General features: G+C 47.3%; 1 protein-coding gene across 6 annotated transcripts in view; it reads left to right on the top strand.

Moving 5' to 3' along the window:
* LOC119977845 (centrosomal protein of 63 kDa-like) overlaps nucleotides 1-17,582 on the top strand; it is a 249,316-nt gene that overhangs the window by 164,058 nt on the left and 67,676 nt on the right. For all 6 annotated transcript variants that reach the window (XM_038819086.1, XM_038819084.1, XM_038819088.1 and 3 more), the window contains 3 exons: nucleotides 4,181-4,295; nucleotides 5,346-5,543; nucleotides 7,044-7,130. In XM_038819086.1, the coding sequence (XP_038675014.1) occupies nucleotides 4,181-4,295; nucleotides 5,346-5,543; nucleotides 7,044-7,130 (400 nt within the window). The remainder of the gene's footprint in view (nucleotides 1-4,180; nucleotides 4,296-5,345; nucleotides 5,544-7,043; nucleotides 7,131-17,582) is intronic.

The following is a 17,582-nucleotide window of genomic DNA, read 5'->3' on the forward strand; positions in this document are numbered from 1 at the left end:
CGCCCCCAACCCTTCCACCAGCTCCTCCTGTACCTTTGGGAACCCCAATTTGTCGAGAAAGTTCTTCATTCCCCCTCTCCTCTTCGGCGGTTCAGACCTATACAATTCCCTATAGAAGTCCCTAAAGACCCTATTCACCTCTTGCCCCTTCTGCACTACATCCCCACCCCTCTCTCTCACTCCCCCAATCTCTCTGGCTGCATCTCGCTTACGAAGCTGGTGTGCCAGCATCCTGCTCGCCTTTTCCCCGTACTCATACGCCGCACCCTGCGCCCTTCTCCACTGCATTTCCGCCTTCCTAGTGGTCAGTAGGTCGAACCTGGCCTGTAAGCTACGCCGCTCCCTTAATAGCCCCTCCTCTGGCGCCGCCGCATATTTCCTATCTACTTCTAGGAGCTCCCCCACCAGCCTCTCCCTTTCCTGCCTCTCCTTCCTCTCTCTGTGTGCCCTTATGGAGATCAGCTCTCCTCTAATCACTGCTTTCAAGGCCTCCCAGACCGTCCCCACCTGCACCTCACCTGTGTCATTCGTACCCAGATAGTTCTCAATGCCCGTTCTCACCCTTCTGCACACCTCTTCGTCCGCCAACAGCCCTACATCCAGGCGCCACAACGGGCGTTGGTCCCGCGCCTCCCCCATGTCCACGTCCACCCAATGTGGTGCATGGTCCGATATCGCAATGGCCGAGTACTCCGTGTCCTGCACTCTCGGTATCAGCCCCCTGTTCAATACGAAAAAATCGATCCTAGAGTACACTCTGTGGACGTGGGAGAAAAAAGAATACTCCCTCGCCCTAGGCCTACCAAATCTCCATGGGTCTACCCCTCCCATCTGCTCCATGAACCCCCTTAACACCTCTGCCGCTGCCGGCCTCCTATTCGTCCTGGAACTCGATCTATCCAGCCCAGGGTCTAACACCGTATTAAAGTCCCCTCCCATGATCAGGCCCCCTGCCTCCAGTCCCGGGATGAGGCCCAGCAGGCGCCTCATAAAACCCGCGTCGTCCCAGTTCGGGGCATACACATTTACCAGTACCACACTCTCTCCCTGCAGCCTACCCCTCACCATCACGTACCTGCCCTCCTTGTCTGCCACCACCTCTGCCGCCACAAACGACACTCTCTTTCCCACCAAAATCGCCACCCCCCGGTTCTTGATATCCAAGCCTGAGTGGAACACCTGTCCCACCCACCCCCTTCTCAGGCGGACCTGATCTGCTACCCTCAAATGAGTCTCCTGCAGCATTGCTACATCAGCCTTCAGTCCCTTCAGGTGTGAGAAGACCCTTGATCTTTTGACCGGCCCATTCAGCCCCCTTACGTTCCACGTGATCAATCGGGTCGCAGAGCGACCCGTCCCTACTCCCTGTCGATTAGCCATGTCTTGTCCCTTGCTCGCCCCGGGTCATCCCTTCTTTTCTGACCCGCTTCCCATAGCGATGGCCCCCCCCCCCCCCCCCACCCCCCCCGGCTCTCCCCTTCTCGTCCCTGGTCTTTCTAGCAGCAACCCGGTGTCCCCCCCCAGTCCCCCCCCCCTTCCCCCCCCCCCCCCCCCTGGCTAGGACCCCTCCTAGCCGCGATGTACCCCACATCGTACTCCCGAGAGTCAGCTGGTCTCCGCTGACCCGGCTGCTCCTGCCACATTCCGACTCCTCCCGGTTCACCCCATCTGCGCCCGTGAAAGATCCCCTTAAAACCCCCGAGAAAGACCCGCATAATCAACCCGCTCCCCCCCGTCCCGTCTCCCCAACTTAACGATATAAATACAAATACCCAATGGCAACTAAATACATAAATACTTAACTACATACTTAAATAACAAAATAATTAACTAACTATCAACTAACAGTGTGCCCAACCATCACCCTCCATCAAACAGTATAAATAACCGCAGATAACCATAACCCGAAAAGAAAAAAAAGAACAAAAAACCCCCCCCAAGCACCCAAAGAAAAAGGGTAAGAGGGGTAAATAACTAAGGGAAATTGGAAACGGGAAAAAACACCCCATAAGAAGCCAACGACCCACAATAGAGATTTCAACAGTACAAATATACAGAAACACCCAACAACTCGAAACGTTCAAAATATTCAGAAAAGTCAACCGTTCGGGAAAAAACACCCCAAACACTCCACGAAACTGTTACCCAGTTCCGACCTGGCCTGAAAAAGAAAAGGGCCACTTGCACAATCAAGAGTCCCCCGGCGGCTACGACCGCCGGTGCTCCCAGGTTTTAGTTCGTGTCCAACTTTTCCTCTTGTACAAAGGTCCAGGCCTCCTCTGGGGACTCGAAATAATGATGTTGGTCCTTGTAGGTGACCCACAAGCGCGCCGGTTGCAACATTCCAAATTTGATCTTTTTCGCGTGTAGCACCGCCTTTGTCCGGTTGTACCGGGCCCGCCGCTTTGCCACCTCCGCACTCCAGTCCTGGTACACCCTTACCGTCGAGTTCTGCCACTTGCTGCTTTTCTCCCTTTTAGCCCACCTCAGGACTTTCTCTCGATCACTTAGCCGCTGGAACCGCACCAGCACCGCCCTCGGGGGCTCGTTTGCCCTAGGCCTCCTGGCCATGACCCGGTATGCCTCTTCCAATTCCAGGGGCGCCGGACCGGCCCCTTCCCCCATCAGGGAGCTCAACATCTCCGCCACATATCCCGGGAGATCCGACCCCTCCAGGCCTTCTTCCAGGCCCAGGATCCTCAAATTTTTCCTCCTCATCCGAGTGTCCAGCTCCTCGAAGCGGCTCTGCCACTTCATGTGGAGTGCCTCGTGCACCTCCACCTTTGCCCCGATGACTGTGGCCTCCTCCTCCCTCGCGGCCATCTCCTGCTGCAGATCTTTAATCGACGCCTCTTGGATCGCCTGAGCTCCCACCAACCTGGTGGCCGTCGCGTTCATGGACTCTAAGAGTTCCACTTTCATCTCCGTGAAAAAACGGAGGAGAGCGGCCTGCTGCTCCTCCGCCCATTTCTTCCACTCCTCCGGTGCACCGCCGGCCGCCATTTTGATTTTCTTCCCCCGCTTTTTTTGGGGAGCTGCTGCTGTTTTTCTTGCCGCTCCACTCCGGGTACCGACCATAAAATCGGTCTAGCTCTCCTCAGGGGACCTTCCCCCACCGGGATTCGTTTTTTCAGCGCCGTTGGGGCCCTCCAATTGGCCCAAAAACACCTTTGTTGCAGGAGCTTCCAAATGTGCGGCTTAGCTAGTCATAGCCGCAACCGGAAGTCACCAGTGTTATTTATGAGGCCCAAGGTACAATATCAGCTGCACAACAGGCCTATTCATTCAGGCACATGGAATCCTAGAATTCCTACAGTGCAGAAGGAGGCCATTCCGCCCTTTGAGTCTGCACTGACCCTAGGCCTGCTCCCTTGCTCTATCTCTGTGACCCCAAAACCCCACCTAACCTGCACATCCTTGGACACTAAGGAGAAATTTTGTATGGCCAATCCACCTAACCTGCACTTATTTGGACTTTGGGAGGAAATTGGGGCACCTGGAGGAAACCCACACAGGCACAGGGAGAAAGTGCAAACTCAGACAGCCACCCAAGGCTGGAATTGAACCTGGGTCCCTGGTGCTATGACGCAGCAGTGCTAACCACAGTGCCACCATGTTGGATCATTCCTTGGAATGTCTATGACTCATTAAGCCTTTATTTAATAGTTGTAATTTGATCGAATGGGCTTTAAATGTATGCATCATCTCAAAACATGAAGTATATTTCAAATTTTATTTGTGGTTAAAATTTAAAAAATGTTGTGTATTGAAACCAGAGCATGTGTTTTTAATTTTGCCTACTACTTATTTATGTCTCCTTTCAATCTCCGGAAAGAAGGTTGAATAACATATCATCTAAAGCAGTAAAACCTCACTCCTCATTGAGTTTTCTAAAGTATTTTGATGTTTAATTCAGTTGTTATTTTATTGTTGTTACTTTTCTTAAATTCTCTAATTTTTTCAGGTACATATGTGGAACTTATTTTCATCTTCAAATATTTAGAGATTGATACATTTGCGGCAGTTATTAATGTTGCAGTGTCACAGCACATACTACACTCCCAAAGCACACAGACAAGGAAGAATCAGTTCCCACTTAAATGAATGTTTACTATGAGAGCCTAAGTATATTTATGTGAAGATCCACATGGAGTTGAAGTTGTATATTGTTTTTCCTTAGGCTTGATTTATCCCATGCATATTGCATGCAGCAGAGTGACCAACTCGATAAGAAGGAGGAAGAGTTACAGAGATTGCAGAATGAGTACATGGAAGGGAACAAGGAAATCAATCAAGTATGTCAGTAGCATTGTGCCTGCTGTAGAATAAGTTTGGAACATTATTAGATGTTACCTTATTCATTCTGACATATCACAGCCATGAAAAGTTACAATTTTATACTATCTTTACTCATCGCGCATATTTGATCGCTGTCAGTTATTTTTAGGGTGAATCTTAGATGACTCTGTATGTCAAAAATAGAAACTGCAAAATTATGTATTGTTGCTAATTTCTCCCAGCACTGGTATGTATTAATAATCGGCATGATCCAACAACTATAAATCAAATGTGACTACATTCTTCGAGGCTTTCTGAAATAAATGATAGTTTTAATGGAAAAATTATTGCTTTCGACATTCATTTGCCTATCCTGCAATGTTACTGATTGCTATAATACATTGTTTTATCCCTTATAAAGGCTCAAATTGTTATCCCATATAAAGGCTCAAATTGTATCACGTTTTAACTTTTAAAATGCAGACAGGGCAAACATGGAATGACAGGAAATAACCAGTTGGTCCATTGGGCATATTCTACACTGTTGTGGCATAACTTTTGAACAGAATCACAAATGGTTTAGCTCACTGGGCTAAATCGCTGGCTTTTAAAGCAGACCAAGCAGGCCAGCAGCATGGTTCGATTCCCGTACCAGCCTCCCCGGACAGGTGCCGGAATGTGGCAACTGGGGGCTTTTCACAGTAACTTCATTGAAGCCTACTCGTGACAATAAGCGATTTTCATTTCATTTCATTTTCAAATCAATTGGCTACCACGCTACACTTCACTTGGACCCTTTTTATGGCATTGGACAGGGAAAACCTTTATTTCCCTTCTGGGTTTTAAACAAAGATTCAAGTGAGAAAACACAATGCTCTAATGAACCTTCTAATTACAATTTCATATTCCAGTAATTGTATCATCTGCACTGTCATTATATTCCATCAGAAGAGCAATAAAATTAAAACTACTTGAATTCTTTGGCTATAAATTGTAAAATCAGATAACCATGTCACATGATCACAAAAATATTTTAAATATTTATTTTGTTTTCTGTTTTATTGCAGTTGAGGGACCGTCTGTGTCAGAAGGAGCTGTCGCATAGCTCTGAGATGATGGGAATTAGAACAGAGGTCTCCAACCTAACTACAGAGCTCGATCAGAAAGAAATCACCATAGCAACTGCCACACAGAAAACTGCTCATCTGGAAAAACAACTCAAAACCGAGCTGGAAAAAAGAGAACAAATATTGGCTGAATATTGGGTGTGTGAAACTACATTCACAACTAGTATCGGAATGGACAATTTAACAACTAAACTTTAAACTGAATTCCTTACAGATCATATGAAGAGTATCTGAGAACTGTTTTGGTGAAATATGTGATGTTCTTTGTGTTGCTAATCCTAGGATGGTTGGTGTAGTGTTCACAAAGACGACAACAACTTTTATATTGAACAAAGCTCTCGATTTATTTACACTACTTAATTGGATTCGACACTTACTCCTATATAACAAACAGTTGATAATAAACGTACGATCTACACTCATCTACTACTAATCTCTGCACTAATACAATAACTATGACTTGCTGTCTCTCACACTTTCTTTCCTACAGTCTGTCTTCTAGCTTTCTCCTCAACCTCTCATCCACAAGGCTTAGCATCGATGCCTTATATAGTTCTACATCTAGCTCCGTCTAGTGCTTGAATTGGACATAACATTAACCCTTACCGTTCTTTACATTTATGATAATGTCACAACCTCGGTGAATTTTTCTGTAACTAAATTAGCTTTTGAAATGCGCTGTGTTAAATGAGATGGTGGGCATTTTATTTTCTATGAAATTATGTATCTCCACAGGTTATAAGCACAGTTTAAAGAAGACGTGCTTTTGTATTATCATAGAGTAATTGCTGTACAGAAGGAAGAAATTCAGCCTGTTGTACCCATGCCAGCTCCCTGGAAGGGTAACTCATCTTGTGCCACACTGCCTATTCCCTGTAGTCCTGCAAACTTTTTTGCTGACAGAATTATTTTCTAATCCTAAATTTTGCTGCATCTTTGAGGCCATGAATTAACATAATCAGTATTGGTTGCTGCTTTTGTTGTAAATTTCTCTCTTTTACTTTCCTTTTGCAATGCCATAATGACAAGAAAAATAAAGATTAAAATAATTTGAAGTAGGTAGTATAGAACAATAGAATAAAAAAATAGTCTGGCTGTCCAGTCTCTACATCAAATGCTCTCTCAAAAAGGAAATATTACTGCGATAGAGAATATTTTCAGTTTAAAATTTCTCTCTCCCAGCTTCTGAGAAATACTCTTTCAAATTTCTTCTACCTGTAGTGCTCTAAATAACAGGATTAGTGGCTCTGAAGAATAAGAGAGAGCAGATAAACTGATGCTGTAGCAGATCGATCAGCAAACAGATGTTAATCTTGAATTTTGGGTGCTGATGTGAAGGTGTTATTCATTTTAAAATTCAATATTTCTCGCATATTTTTATTTGGCTGCTTGAAACAAATGTTTGGCAGACATCCATCACTTTTAATGTTGGAGGATGTTATATTAATATGGGGGTATAAGGTGGTAAAATATCTTTTGAGGGGGATTTTCTGCACTTTCTCTGAGAATGTTGATGCTGACACAAGTGCTCTGTAATGTGAAAATTACCCAGTGTTCATTTCAATAAACACAATTCTAAGAATTCTTGAATTAGATTGTTGTACTTACAAGATCTGATGGTTCTATCTAAACTCACAGGTGGCCATGGACCAGCTTGGACCTCTTGAATTGGAGAACAAACAGTTGAAGAAAATATTGCAAACATTGGAGGGTAAAAGATCTAAGGTAAGTGGAAATGAAATGTGGAAAATCTGATGACAATATTGTAGAGTACAATGATTTTTCTTAAAGAAAAAGCAAATAGCAATAGAATCTACTTGGCTGTGAGAATAAAATCAAATCCATTCTTTTGTGTTTTTTAATTTTATTTCTTGCTCCTCGTCTTTGGGTTCTGTGCAACATGTTTCTGCTGAAGTTGTCGATATGTAGATATAAATGCTGATGGGGGTCTGCCTGCTGGAGCTGAGAAAGAGGTATATGGCTAATTTGGCATTCAACGTTTCAATTTACCTTGTGGTAAAGCACCATGCACACATTCTATAAACTGCCATGACAGTACAGGTTAAATTAGTAAGTTATCAGCCATAAGCATACTTCTGTCAATGCATACTATTGTGTTTTATCTTTTAATACGATATTGGCTAAAATTGGAATACAGCCCTGTTGCTCAATATTGGTAACTTTGATAAACTGTGTGCCTTTGCTTCAGCACCTTCGCTCCCTCCCCTTGATGTGTTCTCTCCCTCCTTATGAGTTGTGGGCCAAAGGACTTTAACCTGCCACAGAGATGCCCTGTTACTTACTTTGGCTGACGTCCAGTCTCTGGGGCATCATGATATTTTCTCCAATTAGAAGCCATACCAAAAATAAAGCAAAAAAAATAGCGTGAAAGACTTTGACCAGGTTGTGGGGAGGGATGGCCTGATATATGGTTGGGATTCAAACAGCCTATGCAAAAAATTGTTTTCCTTAAGTGTTTATATCCTCTCTTTGCTTTCCACTTTGTTTAGGGCCTGTGCAAAGCAACACTCCCTAAATGCTTGCTAGGCTTTGGCTGCACATTAGTTTTGTGTTTGGCCACTTCCAATGACCACTGAATTCCAACACTTGAGCCGAAGAAGAAGCATCTAATGCTAAAAATGAAAATTTCACCACTTCCAGTGGCGCCCATGGAGTGAGTAGTCGCATATTTGGTAGCTCCCGCTCGTGGTGAACCTTTTGGACCTTTTTCCCCAATTTCCAGTAGATCTAATTGATAAAACAGGAAACTGATGAAGTAGAGGAGAAGGATTCCCCGCCAGTGTATGGATTCGTAGACCTGAAGTGGTCTGAAAAGGAGAGAATGTTGGTGGAAGACGGGAATGGAATCTGCGGCATAAGAGGATATGGCGGAGTCAGGGACCGAAACTGCCAGCCCAGTGGTCAACGGAGCAGCTGGTGATCTGCCTCCATGAGAAATTGCTCAGCAAAGAATGTAATACCTGGATCCAATTAAGATGGGGATTGACTGTGCGGAGCAGATATTGGAAGCCCAGGGTCAGGCGATCCAGAAGGTGGAAGAGGCGGTGGCTGAGCACGATGACCAGCTAGTCGCGATGGCGGTGGAGATGGTGCTGATGAAAGACCACCAGAAGAGGCTGCAAGAGGAAATGGAGGATCTGGAGAACAGATCGCACAGACAGAACCTGAGGATCGTTGGCCTGCTGGAGGGCAGCGAGGGATCGGATGCAGGTGCATATGTAGCATGTATGTTCGAGAAGCTGCTGAGGGAAGGTGCGGTTTCTCGGCTTTTGGAAGTGGACAGGGCGCTTATGAAGAAGCAACTGAGGAATGAGCTGCTGAGGGCAATGGTGGTGCGAATGCACCAGTTCATGGACAAGGAACAGATCTTGTGCTGGGCTAGGCAGACAAGGAGCTGTTTGTGGGAAGGTAATGAGCTGCATATCTACCAAACTTGGGTGCGGAACTGGCCAAAGGAAGGGCAAGTTTCGGCCAAATCAAGTTTCAAAGTCAAATCGGCCCTCTTCAAGAAGTTTGGTTTGCTGTATCCAGCTCATTTGTGGATCACTTATGAGGGCAGGAGCTTTACTTTGGATCGCCAGATGAGGCGATTAGCTTTGTAAAGGACAGGGGACTGACAGCTGATGGAGGAAATCCAACTTGGGGGCGAGTAATTGTGTTTTTGAACTGCTGCTAAATTTCTTTTTTCTTCTAGTTTTGTATGTATTGTTTTGCATTAGGTTTGGGGCCGTTGCTCAGTTTTATATGCGGGTTAACTGTGTTTTTACTGGGGGATGATGGGTGGAATTTTCTTCTTTGTGTCTGTTGGGGATTTTAATGTTTGCAAATGTATGTTTGAGCGGCGGGGGGGGGGGGGGGGGGGGGAGTAGTGCGACAGTAAGATGCTTGGCTCCATGGGCGGGGGCTACCAGGCTAGCTGGGCAGACTAGCTCAGGGAAGCGCAATGGGGGGGTGGAAGGTGATCTGCTTGTTGAGGGGGGTTGGGATTGTTATTTTGTTATGGGGGGAAGGAAGGGGAGCGAGGGGGAGGGAGGGGGTATAGATCTGCTGACAGGAGAGGGACTGGCACTTGGAGACAGACTGAGGGTCGATCACGGTGGGCGCCCAAGGGTGGGCCTGCAGTGGCACGGGACGCAGGCTGGAGGCTGGAATAAGAAGGGTGATGGCTGATCGGCAGAGGGGTGGGCGGGGTGCCCTCCGACCAGGCTGATCACATGGAACGTGATAGGGTTGAATGGGCCGGTCAAGAGGGCTTGCGTGTTCGTGCATCTGAAAAGCTTAAAGGCGAATGTGGCAATGTTACAGGAGACACACCTGAGGGTGGTGGATCAGACTACGCTGAGGAAATGGTGTGTTGGGCAGGTATTTCATTCGGGGCTAGACTCTAAAACTAGGGGGTTAGCGATTGTGATTAATAAGCGGGTGCCATTTGAGGTAGAGAGCATTGTTGCTGGACTCGGGGGGGGGGGGGGGGGGGGGGGGGGGGTAGGTACGTTATGGTGAGTGGGAAACTGGAGAGGATGCCGGTGGTATTGGTGAATATCTATGCACCAAACTGGGACGACGCGGAGTTTATGAGGCGGGTGTTGGGGAAAATCCCGGACCTGGACTCGCATAGGCTGATCATAGGGGGGCGACTTTAATACGGTTATGGATCCGAGGTTGGATCGGTCGAGTTCGAGGATGGGGAGGGTGCCAGCTGCGGCGAAGGAACTAATGGGGTTTATGGAACAGATGGGAGGGGTAGATCCGTGGAGGTTTGGACGGCCAAGATCAAAGGAGTTTTCTTTTTCTCCAATGTGCGCAAAGTGTACTCCCGGATCGATTTTTTTCATTTTGGACAGAGCTTCCCTGGCAGGTGTGGTAGATGCCGAATATTCGGCGATTGTTATTTCGGACCATGCCCCACACTGGGTGGATTTATGGGTGAGCAAGGTGGAGAGTCTGCGTCCACACTGGAGAATGGATGTAGGATTTTTAGCGGATGAGGAGGTGTATGTGAAGGTGAGGGAGGCTATCCAGAATTATGTGGAGATAAATGACACAGGGGAGGTTTCAGCAGAAACGGTATGGGAGGCACTGAAGGCCGTAGTGAAGGGGAAGTATATTTTGGTAGGGGCTCATAGGGAGAAGGTGGAGCGGGTAAGCGGTTAGGCTGGTTGGGGAGATTCTCCAATTGGGCAGAAGATACACGGAATCCCCGGAGGCGGGGTTGTTGAAGGAGCGGCAGAGGCTGCAGATGGAGTTTGGTCTGATATCCATAGGGAAGGTGGTGGGGCAGTTGAGGAAGGCGAGAGGAGTGGTGTATGAATATGGGGGGAAGGCCAGTAGGGTGTTAGCACACCAGCTCAGGAAACGGGAGGCGGCTAGGGAGTAGGGAGAGTGAAGGATAGACGAGGGAACACGATTTTGGACCAAACGGGGGTGAATGAGGTGTTCAAGGAATTTTACAGTCGGCCTAATGAGTCGGAGCCCCCAGCTGGGGTGGAGAGGGATGAGACAATTCTTGGAGGGTTTGGAGTTTCCGAAGGTGGAGGAAGCATTGGTGGAGGGGCTGGGAGCCCCGATCGGGATTGTTGAGGTAGTAGAGGGATTGCAGTCGGGCAAGGTCCCGGAGCCGGATGGATACCCAGTCAAATTTCATAAGAAATTTTCTGGGGTGCGGGATCCGTTGCTGGTGAGGGCATTTTATGAGGCTGGGGAGCCACAACAATGTCACAGGCTTCGATCTCATTGATTCTGAAGCGGGGAAAGGACCCAGAACAATGTGGGTCATAAAGACCATATCCATACTAAATGTAAACGCCAAATTGCTGACCAAGATTTTGGCCTCGAGGATAGAGGATTGTGTTCTAGGACCAGACGGGATTTGTCAAAGGAAGGCAGTTAATGGCCTATGTTAGAAGGCTCTTGAATATCATCATGATGCCCTCCGAGGGGAGGGAGGTGGAGGTGGTGGTCGCTATGGACACGGAGAAGGCCTTCGACCGGGTGTGTGGAGGTATTTGTGGGAGGTCCTGGGCCGGTTTGGGTTTGAGAAGGGCTTTGTAGACTGGGTCCAGTTGTTGTACCAAGCGCCGGTGGCTAGTGTGTGGGCGAACGAAGTGAGCTCGGACTATTTCAGACTGAGCCGGGGGACAAGGCAGGGATGTCCACTCTCCCCACTGTTGTTTGCCTTGGCTATAGAGCCATTGGGGATGGCGCTGAGAGCATCAAAGGAATGGAAGGGGCTAGTCCAGGGGGGGTGGGTGGGTTGAGGTGGAGCACAGGGTCTCGTTGTATGCGGACGACCTACTCCCGTATATTTCTGACCCGTTAAGGGGGATTGAGAGAGATTATGTCGATCATAGGGGAATTTGGCCGGTTCTTGGGGTATAAATTGAACATGGGTAAGAGTGAGGTTTTTGTGATCCAGGCAAGGGGACAGGAGAGGAGGTTGGGGGAGTTACCGTTTCAAGTGGTGGGAGGGAGTTTTCGATACTTGGGAATTCAGGTAGCACGGGGATGGGAGAAGTGGCATAAATTAAATCTGGGCGTGTGTGTTGATTAAGTGAAGGAGGACTTTCGGAGGTGGGACATGCTCCCGTTGTCACTGGCGGGGTGGGTACAGACCGTAAAGATGACGGTTCTCCTGAGATTTTGTTTATTTTTCAGTGTCTCCCTATTTTTATCCCAAAGGCCTTTTTAAAACGTGTTAATACGGTGATCTCTGGGTTTGTGTGGGCGGGTAAAGCTCTGCGAGTAAGGAAAGTGCTGCTGGAGCGGAGCCAAGGGTGGGATGGCTGGCCCTACCGAACTTTCGGAACTATTACTGGGTGGCAAATGTAGCCATGATCAGGAAGTGGGTAGTGGGGTAGAGGTCGGTGTGGGAACGGGTAGAGGCGGCCTCAGGTAAGGGCACAGGTTTGGGGGCATTGGTAACGGTTCCTCTGCCGTTCTCGCCTGCCCAATTATCCATAAGCCCAGTAGTGGTGGAGGCTCTGAGAGATTGGGGACAGTGACAGAAGCACATGGGAGGGAGTTCTGGTGTGGACTCCAGTTTGTGGTTATCACCGGTTTGTCCTGGGGAGGTTGGATGGGGGGTTTTGGAGTTGGCAGAGAGCAGGGATTAAGAGTCTGGGGGACCTATTTATTGATGGGAGCTTTCCCTGTTTGGAGGATCTGGAAAAGGAGTTTGAATTGCCGGGAGGGAATGGATTTTGTTATCTACAGGTGAGGGATTTTGTACGAAGGCAGGTTTCGACCTTGCCACTTCTATTGCCGCAGGGAATACAGGACAAGGCAGTCTCTGGAATGGGAGTGGCGGAAGGGAAGGTGTCGGATATTGATAAAGAGCTCATGGAGTGGGAGGGAACCTAGATAGGGGAGTTAAAGCGTAAACAGGAAGATGAGTTGGGAAAGGAGTTTGAGGCAGGTCTGTGGGAGGATGCTCTGAACAGAATAAACACATCCTCATCATGTGTCAGGCTCAGCCTGATACAATTGAAGGTGGTTCACCGGGTACACATGACGGTGGCCTGGATGAGCAGTTTTTTTGGGATGGAGGACAGGTGTGTGAGGTGTGCAGGAGGGCCCGCAAACCATGTCCACATGTTTTGGGCATGTCCAAAGCTTAGGGGATTCTGGCAGGGATTTGCAGATGTCATGTCCACGGTGCTAAAATATGAGGGTAGCACCGAGTCCAGAGTTGGCGTTTTTTGGAGTATCGGAAGATCCGGGAGTCACGGGGTGAGAGAAGCTGACGTTTTGGCCTTTACCTCCTGTGGTCCGGAGACGGATCTTATTAGCAGGGAGGGAGTCGGAACCCCCAAAATCGGGGGTAAAGGTTAGCGACATGGCCGGGTTTCTAAGCCTTGAGAAAATTAAGTTCGCCCTGAGACGATCAATGTTAGGGTTCGTTTGGAGGTGGCAGACGTTTATCGACTTCTTCGGAGAAAACTAAACTGTTAGCAGTTTCAATAACTGGGGGGGTTATGGAGTAAGGGGGGCAGGGAGAGTTAGGTTAGGTTGGCTTAGCCTAGGCAGGAACAGTGAGATATTGTTCTGGGTGTTAGGCACTGAATTATGTTTTCATTTGTATTTATATCTTTTGTTATAAAACCATAAATGCCTTTATAAAATGTTTGTTTAAAAAAAAGAAAAAAAAGACAGTCTGTCCTTCAAAAGGGAAAGATGCACTGTATTATAAGAGGCTGCTGCTAAGTACCATTGTTGCAATTGAAAATGAAATGAAACCTAAGATAATGAATACCAGAGCAGGGAAAGGACTCGCGGACCACCAATGTGTTGATGACAGTGGTAGAGATAGACAAGAGAACTACCATAGTTCTGAGGTGGGCAAGGAGACCCTCAAGGACCACCATCAGAGGGGATTAGGAGCAGGTGGCCAGTGGGGTCAATTTTCAACATCTGACCAAGAGGATCTAACAGCAGTGCCAAACAGGGTTTAACAACCTTGCATGTGTGATCAAGTGCATGAATGCATCTTGACATAACATTTCCTATCTACTTCTCTATTAACCTCTCAAAGGATCCAAATATCCCATGTGACCCTCAAACACCTCATAATCACACCCATTTCTCGCCTTCATATCCATCCATCTAGTCTGTGGAAGTTGCATCATCCAAACACATAGCTATGTAATAACATTCTTAGCTATCTCTTAACAGAATGATGCAATAGAAGGGGCAGGGTAGAACCAGTCGATGACAATGTGTCCTGCATCTCGTGATTCCTACAGAAAAGGCAACATTATGCAATACAGAACCAGCAGTGACAGAATCTGTGATATCCGGACTCTGAACTATCAGACCTTTGAGGATAGAAGTATGTCCCTGCCTTATGACCCTCCTCAGGGGGCCAAGCCCTCACATCGAGGGGCTAGGCCCGAGCCGGAGTGGTTCCCACTCCGCCGGCTGGCATGAACGGCCTTTGGCGCCACACCAGCCGGGGCCGAAAGGACTTCGCCGGCCGGCCTACGCCCGCGTTTGCGCCAGAGCGTCAGCGGCTGCTGACATCATCCCGGCACAGGGGAGGGGTCTCTTCCGCCTCCGCCATGGTGAAGACCATGGTGAAGGCGGAAGAAAAAGAGTGCCCCCACTCTTGTGGGCCCCGATCGCGGTGGGGGCACCGGGGTCAGATCGCCCCACACCCCCGCCCCCCCCCCAGGAACCCGGAGCCTGCCCGCGCCGCCAATCCCGCCGGTCAGGTAGGTGGTTTAAACCACGCTGGCGGGAGAGGCCTGTCAGCCGCAGGACTTCGGCCCATCACGGGCCAGAGAATCGCCGCGGGGGGCCCGCCAACCAGCGCGGAAGGCCCACCGACCGGCGCAGCGCGATTCCCCCCCCCCCACCGAATCTCAGGTGGCGGAGAATTCGGGACACTGCAGGGGTGGGATTGACGCCGGCCCCGGTGTGTTATATCCAGAAGTACTGGCAAATGAAAGTTTAAAACCCTCATACCTTCAAAGGCATTTGAAGACTAAGCATGGGGTGTTCAAGCACAAACCACTTGATTTTTTTTTTAAAGGATGCAGCGAGAACTTAAATCGTCAGCTCAAATCCTCAGCAGAAATGTTACATTGAACAACAAAGTACAATTAGCCTCTTACATGGTATCTTACCATGTAGCTAAAGAGAAAACGCCCCACACTATAGTAGAGAGATTAATTCTCCCTGCAGCAATAGACTGTTTACTTTTGCTTTATGCTTTTTGCTGCAGGGTGGGTTTGGCCAATAGACAATTTGTATGGCCCTGGATGAGAGCTTATCATGTGAGAGTACCTTTAAGAAATGGGTGTTTATAAATGGGTGTGTATATAAATATCTGTAGTGAGAGTACCTTTAAGAAATGGGTGTTTATTACTGCAGTGATATCAGAGAGTGGGTGGAGCTGGGCTGTCTGTCAGCTTTTTACTTTTGCTTTATGCTTTTTGCTGCAGGGTGGGTTTGGTTTCATTTTAGTTTCGGAGAAGCTGCAATCACAGCAGGATGTGTGTGAATCTCTGCAAGCATATGAATGTCCATTTGCTGATTTCAACATGGTAACTGTTCTCAGTAGTGAAGTTAAACCTGAGGTGCTTCTGTTAAAGGTTTTGTTTTAAGTCTAATGATGTTAAAAGGAAAGCTTAAAGGATTACTTAGTATTATAGTCTTTGGGGGTTGTATTTGAATTAATGGTTGCTAGGATGTTCACTGTATGTTTTAAAAAGGTTAACTTGAGTTCAGAGAATAAACATTGTTTTGCTTTAAAATATACTTTTCCATTTCTGCTGTACCACACCTGTAGAGTGGGCCGTGCGCTCCCCATACCACAATCTATTAAAAGTTGTGGGTCAAGTGAACTCCATGATACATTTTGGGGTTCTCTAAACCCTGGCCCATAACAAGGTTAACTGAAAAAATGAAATGTATCCCAGTTAGTGATAACACAGTGGCTCGCCGAATTTGGGATATTGCTGAGAATTTGGAAGCCCAGCTTATTTCTTGTTTTAAATCAGCACAGGAATTCTCAATACAACTGGATGAAATTACAGATGTTTCATATTGTGCAACCTTGCTAGTTTACATGAGGTATGTTTGGCACAATGAATTTGTTGAGGATTTGCTGTGCTATCTGACATTACCAACACATACGACTGGCACAGAGATTTTTGAAGCATTGAATAGTTATATGGTTGGAAAGTACAGGCTTGACTGGGTTCATTGCAGAGGAATCACAAGCGATGGAGCAGCCAATATTTCCGGGGAAAACAGCAGAGTTATAATAGGATTAAGGAGGCAGCTGGTCAGGACATTGTTTGTAATCATTGTTTTATTCACTGTGAGGCATTGGCATTGTAAGGAATTCCATCCGATCTTGAAGTGGTGTTGAAAGGAATTGTGAATGTTGTGAGTTTCATTAAACGCTCTGTGTTTCGATATGGGGGCCGAGCACACACATTCATTGTTCCACACAGAAGAACCTTGGCTGTCAAGGGGTCTGGTGCTAGTTAGAATTTACAAACTGATGTATCAAATCCCTGCATTCCTCCTCGAGAAATTCCCCCCTCTGGCTGATTTGTTTGATGATAAAACTTGGATGTTAACTATGTCTTACCTTGCAGACATCTTTTCAATTCTAAATGAATTGAACCTCAAATTGCAAGGGAAGGATGCTGATTGCTTTTGCCACTGTAAAGAAATCAAAACTTTCCAAAAGTCATTGAAAGTTTGGCAATTGCAAGCGCAAAGCCAAAATTACTACATGTTTCCCAGACTGCTTCGACACATCAAAGAAAATAGCGTTAGTAAGGGAACTGTCAATGGACTGGTAAGATGTATTCAGTCGCATCTGGCTGCGCTGGTCAACAGTTTTGTCGCTACTTTCCAGAGGAGATGTTTCAGAGAGAACAGATGGGTGAAGAATCCCTTTGAGTTTGAGATCCCAAAATCAATTATTAACTTGCAGCTGACTCCAAATGAAGAAACTGAACTTCTGCATCTCAGCTATGACAGCACATTAATAACAGGCCACAAGTCCTTGAGGCTGTCAGCATTCTGGAGTAGAGACTCTGAGGAGTATCGAGAGCTGAGTAAAACAACCATTTTGTTGAGTTTGCCTTTCACAATGTCCTTCATGCGCGAGGTTGGATTTTCATCCTCACAAAGATGAAAACAGCACAAAGTAACGGGCTGAACTCTGCACTCAATAGGCATATAGCTCTCTCCGCCTGTGAACCTGATTGGAGTGAGATTGTGAAGACCAAACAGATCATCTCATGCATTAAAGGTAAGAGAAAATGGTGGGTCACGAAAGTCAGCCGACCTGGGTCGCAAATGTCGGCCGCGTGGGTCCTGAAGAATGGCCGGTTGGTAAAAATAGGTCCCCGGCTAAACTTTTGAACATTTGCCGTTCAGGTTGTGGGATCAGCACTGTAGGAAGGAAGGCCTGTCCCTGTGGGTGCTGATTTTTGGCAACCACAGGTTTGTTCTGACCGGGCTGGATGTGAGGTTCCGGTGGTAGGGGCAGTTGAGGATAGAGTATTTTCAGGACCTGTTTGTGCGGTTACGTTTGCAGAATTGGAGGCGCTTGAGGAGCTGTACTTGTTGCTGAAGGGGAATGGGTTCAGGTACCTGCAGGTGAGGTACTTCTTGAGGAAAGAGTTGTGTTCATTC

The sequence above is a fragment of the Scyliorhinus canicula genome, chromosome 14, assembly GCF_902713615.1.
Source record: "Scyliorhinus canicula chromosome 14, sScyCan1.1, whole genome shotgun sequence".
NCBI classification, from domain to species: domain Eukaryota; kingdom Metazoa; phylum Chordata; class Chondrichthyes; order Carcharhiniformes; family Scyliorhinidae; genus Scyliorhinus; species Scyliorhinus canicula.